The sequence below is a fragment of the Esox lucius genome, chromosome 16 (genome assembly GCF_011004845.1).
Source record: "Esox lucius isolate fEsoLuc1 chromosome 16, fEsoLuc1.pri, whole genome shotgun sequence".
NCBI classification, from domain to species: Eukaryota; Metazoa; Chordata; class Actinopteri; order Esociformes; family Esocidae; genus Esox; species Esox lucius.
In genome coordinates, this window is record NC_047584.1 from 16,367,314 (window position 1) to 16,379,464 (window position 12,151).

The following is a 12,151-nucleotide window of genomic DNA, read 5'->3' on the forward strand; positions in this document are numbered from 1 at the left end:
TGTGAAAGACGTTGATAATCTCGTTATCACCTGTCAGTGGGCGGTATATATTAGGCAGCAAGTGAACATTCTGTCCTCAAAGTTGATGTGTTAGAAGCAGGAAAAATGGGCAAGCGTAAGGATCTGAGCGACTTTTACGAGGGCCAAATTGTGATGGCTAGACGATTGGGTCAGAGGATCTCCAAAATTGCAGCCCTTGTGGGGTGTTCTCCGTCTGCAGTGGTCAGTACCTATCAAAAGTGGTCCAAGGAAGGAAAAGCGGTGAACCGGCGACAGGGTCAAGGGCGGCCAAATCTCATTGATGCATGTGGGGAGCGAAGGCTGGCCCGTGTGGTCCAATAAAACAGACGAGTTACTGTAGCACAAACTGCTGAAAATGTTCATGCTGGTACTGATTGAAAGGTGTCAGGACACACAGTGCATCACAGTTTGTTGCGTATGGGGCTGTGTAGTTGCAGACCAGTCAGGTTGCCCATGCTGTCCCCTGTCCACTGCCGAATGTGCCTATAATGGGCATGTGAGCATCAGAACTGGGAAACCTTGGGTCCTGCCATTCATGTGGATGTTACTTTGACACGTACCACCTACCTTGGCATAGTTGCAGACCATGTGCACCCTTTCATGGCAACGGTATTCCCTGATAGCATTGGCCTCTTTCAGCAGTATAATGCGCCCTGCCACAAAGCAAATGGTTTGAAGAACACCACAACGAGTTCAAGGTGTTGACTTGGCCTCCAAATTCCCCAGATCTCAATCCAATCGAGCGTCTGTGGGATGTGCTGGACAAACAAGTCCAATCTATGGAGTCCGCACCTCGCAACTTATAGGACTTAAAGGATCTGCGGCTAACGTCTTGGTGCCAGATACCACAGCACATCTTCAAAGGTGTAGTGGAGTCCATGCCTCGACAGGTCAGGGCTGTTTTGGCAGCAAAAGGGGGACTTACACAATATTAGGCAGGTGGTCATAATGTTATGGCTGATCGGTGTACATGCATTATATTAGGCAGGTGGTTATAATGTAATGGCTGATCAGTGTACATGCATAATATTAGGCAGGTGGTCATAATGTTATGGCTGAACGGTGTACATGCATAATATTAGGCAGGTGGTCATAATGTTATGGCTGATCAGTGTACATGCATAATATTAGACAGGTGGTCATAATGTTATGGCTGATCAGTGTACATGTATAATATTAGACAGGTGGTCATAATGTTATGGCTGATCAGTGTACATGTATAATATTAGGCAGGTGGTCATAATGTTATGGCTGATCGGTGTACATGCATAATATTAAGCAGGTGGTCATAATGTTATGGCTGATCAGTGTACATGCATAATATTAGGCAGGTGGTCATAATGTTATCGCTGATCGGTGTACATGCATAATATTAGGCAGGTGGTCATAATGTTATGGCTGATCGGTGTACATGCATAATATTAGGCAGGTGGTCATAATGTTATGGCTGATCGGTGTACATGCATAATATTAGGCAGGTGGTCATAATGTTATGGCTGATCAGTGTACATGCATAATATTAGGCAGGTGGTCATAATGTTATCGCTGATCGGTGTACATGCATAATATTAGGCAGGTGGTCATAATGTTATGGCTGATCAGTGTACATGCATAATATTAGGCAGGTGGTCATAATGTTATGGCTGATCGGTGTACATGCATAATATTAGGCAGGTGGTCATAATGTTATGGCTGATCGGTGTACATGCATAATATTAGGCAGGTGGTTATAATGTTATGGCTGATCAGTGTACCTCGGAGTGCTTTTCAGGGTTTAAAAAAAGATCCAGAATACAGTAATTGATTAATGTGAATTAGGTTACTTTTTCCCCCCAACCATGACCTGTTTAAGACCTGACCAGGAATCTGATCATGGCAAAAGGAATGCAGTACAAAAAAGTATAAAGATTGCTGCATTTACTACTGTAAATCACTCAGGATTAAAATGTAAAAATCTATGATTCTGACCTATATAAGAAATGTTTTCATCACCACTGATTTACTGCTTACTCATGCAGTTGCATTCTGTATAATATATCTAAACAGTTTAGTCACAAGGTTGTTTTTTTTTTGTTTATAGATGCGTTAACCACAGACCTGAGCTCTAAATCATTTAAGGTTAATCAATGTTCATTAAATAAAATGTTCAGCTCTTGATGAACTGTCTTTAAATGGATTGTGTACCTATTCATTCAAATGCATTTACTAATTTAGTGATTGATGGCTTTTTTTTATAATAGGTGATAAAAAATATGTATGAATTCTATAGGACAAATAAGCTTCAGGAAAACTGACACAGTCAAGGCTAAATTCTATGTCTTTAGGTCATGGCCCAGATTGGCATTGGTGGAAGTTATGATATCAGGGAACTCTACAGCCAATTTGTAATCCCAAAAGAATACAACAAAACAAAGCACAGATTAATGTAGTGTCTATATGTTATGCAAATGAACCAATAGTACTATAATCATGTGACTGTCATACAACGTTTGATCACTTCCATTGGAACGCTGATTAACTCTTTGGCCATCCCCCTTACAATAATGACTAATGTATTGTATTTGAGAGCAAACTGATGTATCTAATAATCGAGGTTTACAGAAACTACATCACTCTCCACCAGGTAAGTCCCTGTCTTCATCAGTTTGTTTCACCAATCTTTACGACTGCATTTGAGAGAAATAAAAAAAAAAAATCTATTTTGTAAGTATTTCATTTCAGGATCATTTTGGAAAACCTATTTTATTATTTTGTAAAACAGCTTATTGTCTCATCACTTCTACAGTACATGCTTACTAGACATGTCTGTAATGCATCAATACTTAAGATGTTATTCATTTAAAGTATCCTCTTTGTTTGGAATTAATTTGGAATAAATTAAAAAGAACAACATTGAATATGTATAATTTCAGTGTATTTGAGTTAAATTTGGAGAACTTCCACAGGCTAATGTGTGATAACAAACAAAATATCCACATAAACAAAACGCAATGATAATACCATCACATTTGATTGAATACAGGTTTTGTGAATACAGGCATCATTCAAGTGTCACTAAAACCCCAGCCTGTCTTCATGCAGATGGATGCTGTATTCCTCAACATGTTTCTGGTACCTGTGCTGCTTCTGGGCTGCGTGTGTGTGCTGCCTCTCCATGGCCAGAAGCCAGGACAGGTGGACCCATTGACTCTGAACAGGGCTTCACAGTGCTGGACCTCCTCCTCGGAACTCCTTCTGGAGATGCGCTCCCCGAGGATTGCCGACACTGTGCCTGCCTTCTGGGACCTGATGGTGTTCCTCAAGTCATCAGACAACAGGAAGCACAGTGCTCTATTTTGGGACCTAGCCCAGGTGTTTTGGGACATCTATGTGGATTGTGTCATGTCTCGGACCCATGGACTAGGGAGGCGCCAGCTGAAACGGCCCCGTGAGCAGATCACTGCCACGCGCTCTCTCATCACTGACAGTAAGTCTCTTGTCTGACAGTTTTCCCTCAAGACAAAAAACAGGGTTAAACGAGCTGTTCATGTAGGAGAGACCTTTTTTGGAGGTTCCAAGGAGCATCTTTTTGTTCCAAGTAGAACCCTTTTCTTTTCAATGTACTAACACAGGTTCCTCTATCCCAGATACATTTTTGGGTGATTTCTTTACTGAATTGAGTTTACGGAATGGGGATTGATACTTTTTAAGGAGGAAATAGCTATTTGTCTTTTGCAATTAATAATAAGGCTGATCGCAGTGATTGCAGCAGGGTTAATGGGCTATGTGAGACAGCTATTGTGTGTTGTTTCACATCTGTATGTCATATCAAATTGCAAATGGGATCTGCTGTGTACACAATACTAGGCTGATGTATAAAACATTCAGCAGTAATCATTCCATCTTTCTATCTATCTTACAGAATCTTTTATTCAGGACACCAACTACTCTAAACTGAAGGAGTCTGCTCAAGGCTGCCTTAAGATCCAGGTTCAGCATTTTGGACCAGGCGTTTTAAGACACATCCTTTGTGCCAGGGGTATTAAGAGGAGATCAATTTTTTAACAATACATAATGGTTGAACAACCAGGTCCCAATAATTTATTTCTATTTTTATTGTGTTTAATAAAACTGTAAATTGCAGTACTTCTTTGTGTGTTTTCATGAATGTACAGTCTGTGTGTGGTACAGCTACATTGCAACATGAGGTAGAAAGTTTGCCATCGCCCATAGGAAGAGTCAATATATCAGCCGACAATACTTTGCAAGAATTAACATCTGTGTTTCAGGGATTAAAGGAAGACCTTTGAACAATTGGAAATGGGATGAATCCTATTGTACAGGCATGAGGGAAAGCAGAAAAGGCTATTGGGAGCATGACTCCCTAAAAACACAGCATTTTTTCTATACATTGGATTACATTCTGGTGTTGTGCTCTATAATGGACACAGTGCCCACTGAAGTGAGCTAAAGTTACCCAATGCACTTTAATGTAAATTATTTTCTTACTAGACAATACCTTATGGGGAAGAAAGAAGAATCAGATGTTCAAGAGAATTTGATCCTAATCCCTCATTTACCGGTTGCTAGATACCTTTATTGTCAAACAACTTTGACCTAAATCTGGATATTTTTTAAATATGAGTTTCTGTCGCTCAACTGGTTATGTGTGCTGTGCTCTCCCTAAATGCATCCAGTACATTGACTGCCCTCCAGAATTATTGGCAACATCACTAAATGAAAAAAAAGGAACTAAATATGAAAATGTCTTTGTTTTTAATATCATTACTGCTTGATGATGTGGTTTTTCTATGGTGCCATTCATTCTGGAGTGCACTCCAAATATAACAGCCCTGCCAAAATACTGGCACTGACACTGTTGAACATTGTTGTATTACAAAAAATATGCTGAAATTTAGCATTTTCTTTTCTATCTTTCTCATAGATGGGTGATGTGTGTTGTGGAAAATTGTTCCCTTTTTCCCTTCAACATGTTGAAACAACTCAGGACTTTATTCAGACTTTATTTACTATAGGGGTATGTTTTTACAACACTGTTTCACAAAAGTCTCAAAATGGGCAAAAAACTAAAGACCAAAATTAACTAGAACTACAATAATAATTAAAAATAATCAATATAATCAGACTTTAACAAAATTGCTAATACTCAAACATAAAATAGATATAAAGAGTGTATAAATAATTAAAATACAACTCCCCTCTCCCCATGTCCAGTCAAATGTCTCCTGGCTGTTACAGTCATGGATGTAGGAGCCTCAATGTTCTGTGTGCCTCTCTCCATTCCTCCAAGCTCTCCTTGACTCTGGTGCAACTGGAACCATCAGTGTCCAATATTTTAATTTTGACCCCAAACTAGTCTTTCATAGGTCTGGGTTTGGTTGGCCTTGGCCTTGGAATGATCTGGGCCACCTGTCAGTGTTGCATGATTCAGGACACCTACTTAGTGAAAAACAAAGATGGAATCTCGCACAACACAAAGTTAAAACCTTGACTATAGAGTTTAGCATCATCTAATTAAATTGACAGCTTTGCGTTAACCAACAATTATAAACTCCAATCTCATATCTATCTTTTCTTAATGTCCTATAATGAGAATTTTTACACTTGTTCCATAAGCGTAGCACACACTTTCTTTCTCTTCTTTTATAGTGAACTTTAAATCACAGATCACCCAGATATACGGAACAAATAACACAAATAAGCAAGCATGGCACACCTGTGGGTATTACCGCTATTTCTTCCAACACATCCTCATCCTGTGATCAACTTGCGTGCCTGTCATTTAGTGTCAATCCCTCAGTACCTCTCTATGCTCTAAATTAGAATGTTAGGTGCTTCCCCCTTTTTTTTATCCTAGCAAGTTTCTCCCTTTTCTGGGATGGCAGACAATAGCTGAGCTCCTCATACTATCCTTTAACTGGACTCAGTCAAACTCAGCTAACAGACCATTGGCCTATGCAATATCTGCAAACAACCGAATGACTTTCTTGTGACACATCTGCCCCAAAATCTTCATCTGTGACTATTTTATGGCTATTTTCCTTCTTTTTTCCACATATCTATTTCACAACACACTCGCCTTTCCTTCCTCACTTTTGTTTGGAAAGATGTAATTTTAATCTATCCATTTACCATATTTGATCTTCTAATATAAAGATAAAACCATTTCTCTGTCTCTGGTAGCCCTACTGGCTCTGTTTTTCTTCTCATTTACTCTTATCTATACACGCTATGTACATCACTCCCAAGGAGTCTTCTTTTATACACACTTTCTCTTTCGCACACACATTCACACTCACAGCCTACTGGTCCCTGCCTCCTTCCTGATCCACAGAAGGACGTTACCATTCAGTTCTTCTTACACTCTCAACTTTTTAACCCTCATAGAGCCAACCTCCTCCTGTTGCCCTTTGCAGGGAAGACGTTATCTTATAAGGCGTCACAAACTTCTGTAGGTCCAGCCCTCTTTTATACACACCACAGAGATCAACACACTTAAACCCATCCATGGGACATGACTTCCTGCCAAAAGCAGACCTGCTAGGTGACCAAACCTAGTGCGGTATTCGACAGGACTCCTTATTTGTAACTCTCGGACTTATTTGCAAATGTTATTTACAATGTGTTAGCGGGCATACACCTAACACTGAATTCAAAACTCCATCCTTTTACGAAAACATAGTTTGTAAATTCGGTGAGACCTTACGTGGTGTCTGCCTGCACGGCCTGGTGGGTCAAGTCACACAAACTAGTATGCTAACGGTAAGAACATGCTCACCTCTCAACGTGGCCACGTGATGTTTGTGCAACCTGACCCACAGCGCCTCAGCAGTCATCGACCAGGTGTCCCTTGTCCAATCTCAGCAGTGATCAAAACATAGTTTGTTAATTTGGAGAGATCCATTTGGTGTCACTGGGCCATATCAGCGTTGCCTCCAATTGTGTTCTGGAAAATGGTTCCCTTTTTCCCACCAGCATATTGAAACAACTAAGGAGTTTGTAAATTCAATAATAGGCTTTATTAAGGTAATAAAGCTGTGCTGGTCTGCAGAGCAACCAACCCATGTTGGTCTGTAGAACAACCTGCTTCATAGCATCAGACACATATTTGTATACAGTTTTGTTATTCAATGATATTATGCCTTCCCATTATGCTAATATATGGACGAATCCTTCTTGAATTTTCCACCATTGGCGGCGTGATGGTGGTGTGATAAGAAGATGCTCCCACTGTCCTTGATGCACACACCAAAATCCAAACCTTGTACTGTACCTTATTGTTCATCAGTCTCTCTTTCTCAGCAATCAAATGTGGAAGAATAATAATATGAGGCCTTAGGCTGATGTTACTAGGTTGAATGTTTCATCAATTAACACCCAATTATTATACAGGTGATAAATTGTTCTGTCTACTCTTCATTAGGTTAATGTAAAATAACAACATGATGTGTGGCCGTTTTTGGAAGACAACATGGAGTGCAACTCAGCTAGTTGTTATGAGGTTTGAATAGGTATAGCTAAAAGTAAAAATGAATTTACAGATAGTATATAGACCAAAATAATATACTATGCTGCAGTACACTTAAGTATGCTTACACTGGTTCTTACTATTAAATAACTTACTAATAAGTCACACTAAGAAATCATATGGGATAAACCATGCCAAAATGTGTAATCCTATGGGAAACAGGAACAGCCTTTAAAACTTCACCATTTTATTTATGACCCTTGAAAAATGTGTGGAATTAACTTTAAAATAGTTTTCTCTCAACACAAAAAAAATCTTGAGGTTGTGGCCCCACAGTAAAATCTTGCCTAGGGCCCTAAAAGGCTCTGAAAGCAGCCATTTATTTATTCAGTCATTTCAATTATAATTTTTTATTTTAAAACAAACTACCTAGACGGTGTTTTATTATTCATTTAATGTTTGAGTACAACCGTTATTTTTTCTTATCCAATAAAAGAGCTAGGTGCAGCTTCTGAGGACGTGTATGGGCAAGAAAAATGAATCCTCGCCGTGACGTAGAACGTATGACTCTGTTCTCGGAATACAGTAGCGTCATGCTGGCAACATTAGAGATTCCGTAGCAACAATAAGACTTCCGGTTTTCGGATTTTGCCTTCAAAATAGTAGTCCGCGGTAAAACGAGGTTTTAATAATATTAAATGTATCGATTTTGACACTTTGCATAGTGTATATTGTTAAAATGGATTGTAGGAAATGTTCAGGAGAGTGGATAGAATAATTATATGCAAAGAAATCAAGGGCCACTGTGTATTTTACTTCACCCATCCCATTGGCCACAATGCAACTCCATGGATATGAAATACATATTGTCCTGTTCAGAAAAAACTATTCTATACACTGCAGTGAATGTGTTGTAGGAATTGTTCAGGAGAGTCTATACAGTGATTATATGCAAATAAATCAAGGGGCACTGTGTATTTGCAATTGTTGCTGGTGTTTTACTCCGCCCACCCCATTGGCCACAATGCAACTCAATGGATATGAAATACATATTGACTCATACTGAAAAAACTATTCTATACGCCGCAGTGAATGTATTGTAGGAAATGTTGAGGAGAGTCTATAGATTGATTATATGCAAAGAAATCAAGGGGCACTGTGTATTTGCAATTGTTGCTGGTGTTTTACTCCGCCCACCCCATTGGCCACAATGCAACTCAATGGATATGAAATACATATTGACTCATACTGAAAAAACTATTCTATACGCCGCAGTGAATGTATTGTAGGAAATGTTGAGGAGAGTCTATAGATTGATTATATGCAAAGAAATCAAGGGGCACTGTGTATTTGCAATTGTTGCTGGCATTTTACTCCATCCATCCTATTGGCCACAATGTAACTCAATGGATATGAAATACATATTGCCCTGTACAGAAAAAACTATTCAATATGCCGCAGTGAATGTATTGTAGGAAATGTTCAGGAGAGTCTATACAGTGATTATATGCAAAGAAATCAAGGGGCACTGTGTATTTGCAATTGTTGCTGGTGTTTCACTCTGCTCATACCATTGGCCACATTCCAAATTGCTGAATAGCCGCCAATTTAGATCCATTATTCCTTTTGTTAATGGAGGTGATAATCATCACTTTTTGATTACTTAACAATTCAGCCAATGATCTAATGTAGTTGCCAATGACTTATATTAACTGGTCATTAGCCTGTTGTACCACCTTTAGAGATATAGGTGAGTCCAAAAGACTGTTTACAGTTTTATACCTTTTAGATTAGCAACATAATTTTTACAACAAAATCACATCATACCCAATTTCTAACTATTACATAGTAGAATAAGTTAAACGTCATCAACTCTATAAGAAGGATATATTTTATTACAACTACATTCCAGCCATAGCTTAATTTGAGAAAAGAATGTGTAGTTTTCTTATATTGAAAGATACATATTTTAATTGAGACCTATGAAGGTTTGTATTGTACAGTGAGGGAAAACATATTTGACACCTGTCCACAGAAGCAATCAATCAATCAGATTCAAAACTCTCCACCATGGCCAAGATTAAAGAGCTGTCCAAGGATGTAAGGGACAAGACTGTAGACCTACACAAGGCTGGAATGGGCTACAAGACCATCGCCAAGCAGCTTGGTGAGAAGGTGACAACAGTTGGTGCCATTATTCGCAAATGGAAGAAACACTAAAGAACCGTCAATCTCCCTCTGTCTGGGGCTCCATGCAAGTTCTCATTCTGTGGAGTTGCAATGATCATGAGAACGGTGGGAATCACCCCAGAACAACACGGTCTTATCAATGATCTCAAGGCAGCTGGGACCATAGTGACCAAGAAAACAATTGGTAACACACTACACCGTGAAGGACTGAAATCCTGCAGTGCTCGCAAGGTCCCCTTGCTCAAGAAAGCGCATGTACAGGCCAGTCTGAAGTTTGCAAATGAACATCTGAATGATTCAGAGGAGAACTGGGTGAAAGTGTTGTGGTCAGATGAGACCAAAATCAAGCTCTTTTGCATCAACTCAATTTGCCGTGTTTGGAGGAGGAGGAATGCAAAGGAGTGGCTCACGAAGAAGCACATTAAGGTCCTGGAGTGGCCTAGCCAGTCTCTAGACCTTAATCCCATAGAAAATCTGTGGAGGGAGCTGAAGGTCCGAGTTGCCAAACGTAAACCTCGAAACCTTAATGACTTGGAGAAGATCTGCAAAGAGGAGTGGGACAAAAACCTTCCTGAGATGTGTGCAAAGCTGGTGGCCAAATACCAGAGACGTCTGACCTCTGTGATTGCCAAGGGTTTTACCACCAAGTAATAAGTCATGTTTTGCAGAGGTGTCGAATACTTATTTCGCTCATTAAAATGCAAATCAATTTATAAAATTTTTGACATGCGTTTTTCTGGATAAACCTACCATTATAATTTTAGGCTGATCATTTCTTTGTCAGTGGGCAAACATACAAAAATCAGCAGGGGATCAAATAATTTGTACCATCACTGTTTATGAGTATTCAGTACGGTTTGTGGACTGTAGAGAAAATAATAACACTTTATAATCTTCTTGCTTGGGTGCAGACATTGTCTCAGAGCCCCGGTGGTCCAGTACCTCCTGCCAGACAGTAACAGAGCAGATGTATTGGATGTCCTTGTAAGATTAGGGTCAGGATATCAACACCTGAAATACAACAGACTTTCTAAGAGCCATAGTGCAAGTGCAAATTACTGCATGATCACATTATTGCAGCCTAACCTTCTTGTAATAATGTACATGCAATAATTTTTTCATGGCATTCACCATCTGCTAAATATGTTCTAACATTAATGCAATAACCTTTTTTCGGATAATTCATATTAAATAGAACATCTCATGTTGTTTTGAATTAATTAATTAATGTTATCTCCAAATAGGAATGCTTTAGCGAACAAACACACATAAGGACCACAACTACTTCCATATTCCTGAGCTTTGAAATTCCCACAAAGATGATAAAATTCATATTTCAGAACAATGTCCACAACCTTTGCATGTTAAGCCAAATACTGTAACGGCAGATACTTACTAGTAAGTAAAGAAATTACCTTAAATTATGAGAGCTTACAATTTGAACCCCAGCACAATGAGGTCTTGTTGTAGCGATGACCTGTATTTCCTCAAACAAAGTGTCCTTGATCAGGGTAGCCATACTTGGCATCTCAAAATCGGCCACTGCTCGTAGGGCCCTGAAGGCCCTGGACGTCTTCCATCCGTATGAATGGGCTGGCTTCAAGGATGTTACCAAGAATGATCAGACATACTATGTCTGGGACGAGGCCTCTGGGGAACACCTCCCCATGAACATCTGCCATCAGATGTGAAACTCTTGCTCCAGGAGTGGACATGAAGCCAAAAGCCATGGTAGTTCGACCAGTGGAATCAGCCTGATTTGGCATGGGGACAATGTTATCCACTAAGGCACGGAGATGAGAATCCCCAATGACCAGGACAAACTATAAGGAAAGAAAGTTAGATATTTATTATCCCAATAATTACGTTTTTATTTATATATATATATATATATATATTGTTTTGAAAATATGTGTACATCCGAAAACCTTCATAGTAAATTCTGAATGTGGGCTGTTAGGTTTAATCTAAATACAACTAATATGGGGCTCAGAACTTACATTAAACAACATGCAATATATAAGATGTACTAAATTATAACAGAATAGGGTACGCAGTACATAAAGTAAATCAAACCAGTTACTCACCTTTCTACCCAAGTTGATCTCCTTCCGTCTTGGCAGTCTTAGAGTTTATGATGCTTAGGATGGGCATTGTATTACGAATGTGGCCATTTTTTTGCTGCATGGCCGGAGCCAAACTGGTACAACATTCCTGTCATGACTGAAAAGTAAATATTATTTCCGGCTGTCTAAAAGGAGAGCATTTGCTTGGAGACAAATATATTACAGGACTGCACATTGTTGGTCCTGGAGGGGCAAAACACTCCTGTGTTTTGTTTCTTAGAGGAAGTTAGCACTCAGACTGACTCAACTGTACTTATTTTGATGGTATCCCAAGTCAAAATAAGTCAGTAATGTGAGAATGAAGACATGGGTTTTGGCCCTATGCAACCAACATACAGGGCAGCCA

General features: G+C 39.3%; 1 protein-coding gene across 1 annotated transcript; it reads left to right on the forward strand.

The window, feature by feature from the left end:
* The first annotated feature begins 2,874 nt into the window (after nucleotides 1-2,874).
* On the forward strand, nucleotides 2,875-4,082 carry fam237a (family with sequence similarity 237 member A). The gene is made up of 2 exons (XM_020054698.2): nucleotides 2,875-3,487; nucleotides 3,923-4,082. Exons 1-2 carry the CDS (start codon nucleotides 3,097-3,099, stop codon nucleotides 4,063-4,065), a joined length of 534 nt encoding a protein of 177 aa, XP_019910257.2. The 5' UTR covers nucleotides 2,875-3,096; the 3' UTR covers nucleotides 4,066-4,082.
* Nucleotides 4,083-12,151: the final 8,069 nt, after the last annotated feature.

Excerpts from the sequence above, each read along its gene's own strand:
- fam237a (XM_020054698.2), top strand. The coding sequence starts at position 3,097 with ATGCAGATGGATGCTGTATTCCTCAACATGTTTCTGGTACCTGTGCTG. Across the intron at positions 3,488-3,922 it reads GCGCTCTCTCATCACTGACA|AATCTTTTATTCAGGACACC; the intron begins GTAAGTCTCTTG and ends TCTATCTTACAG.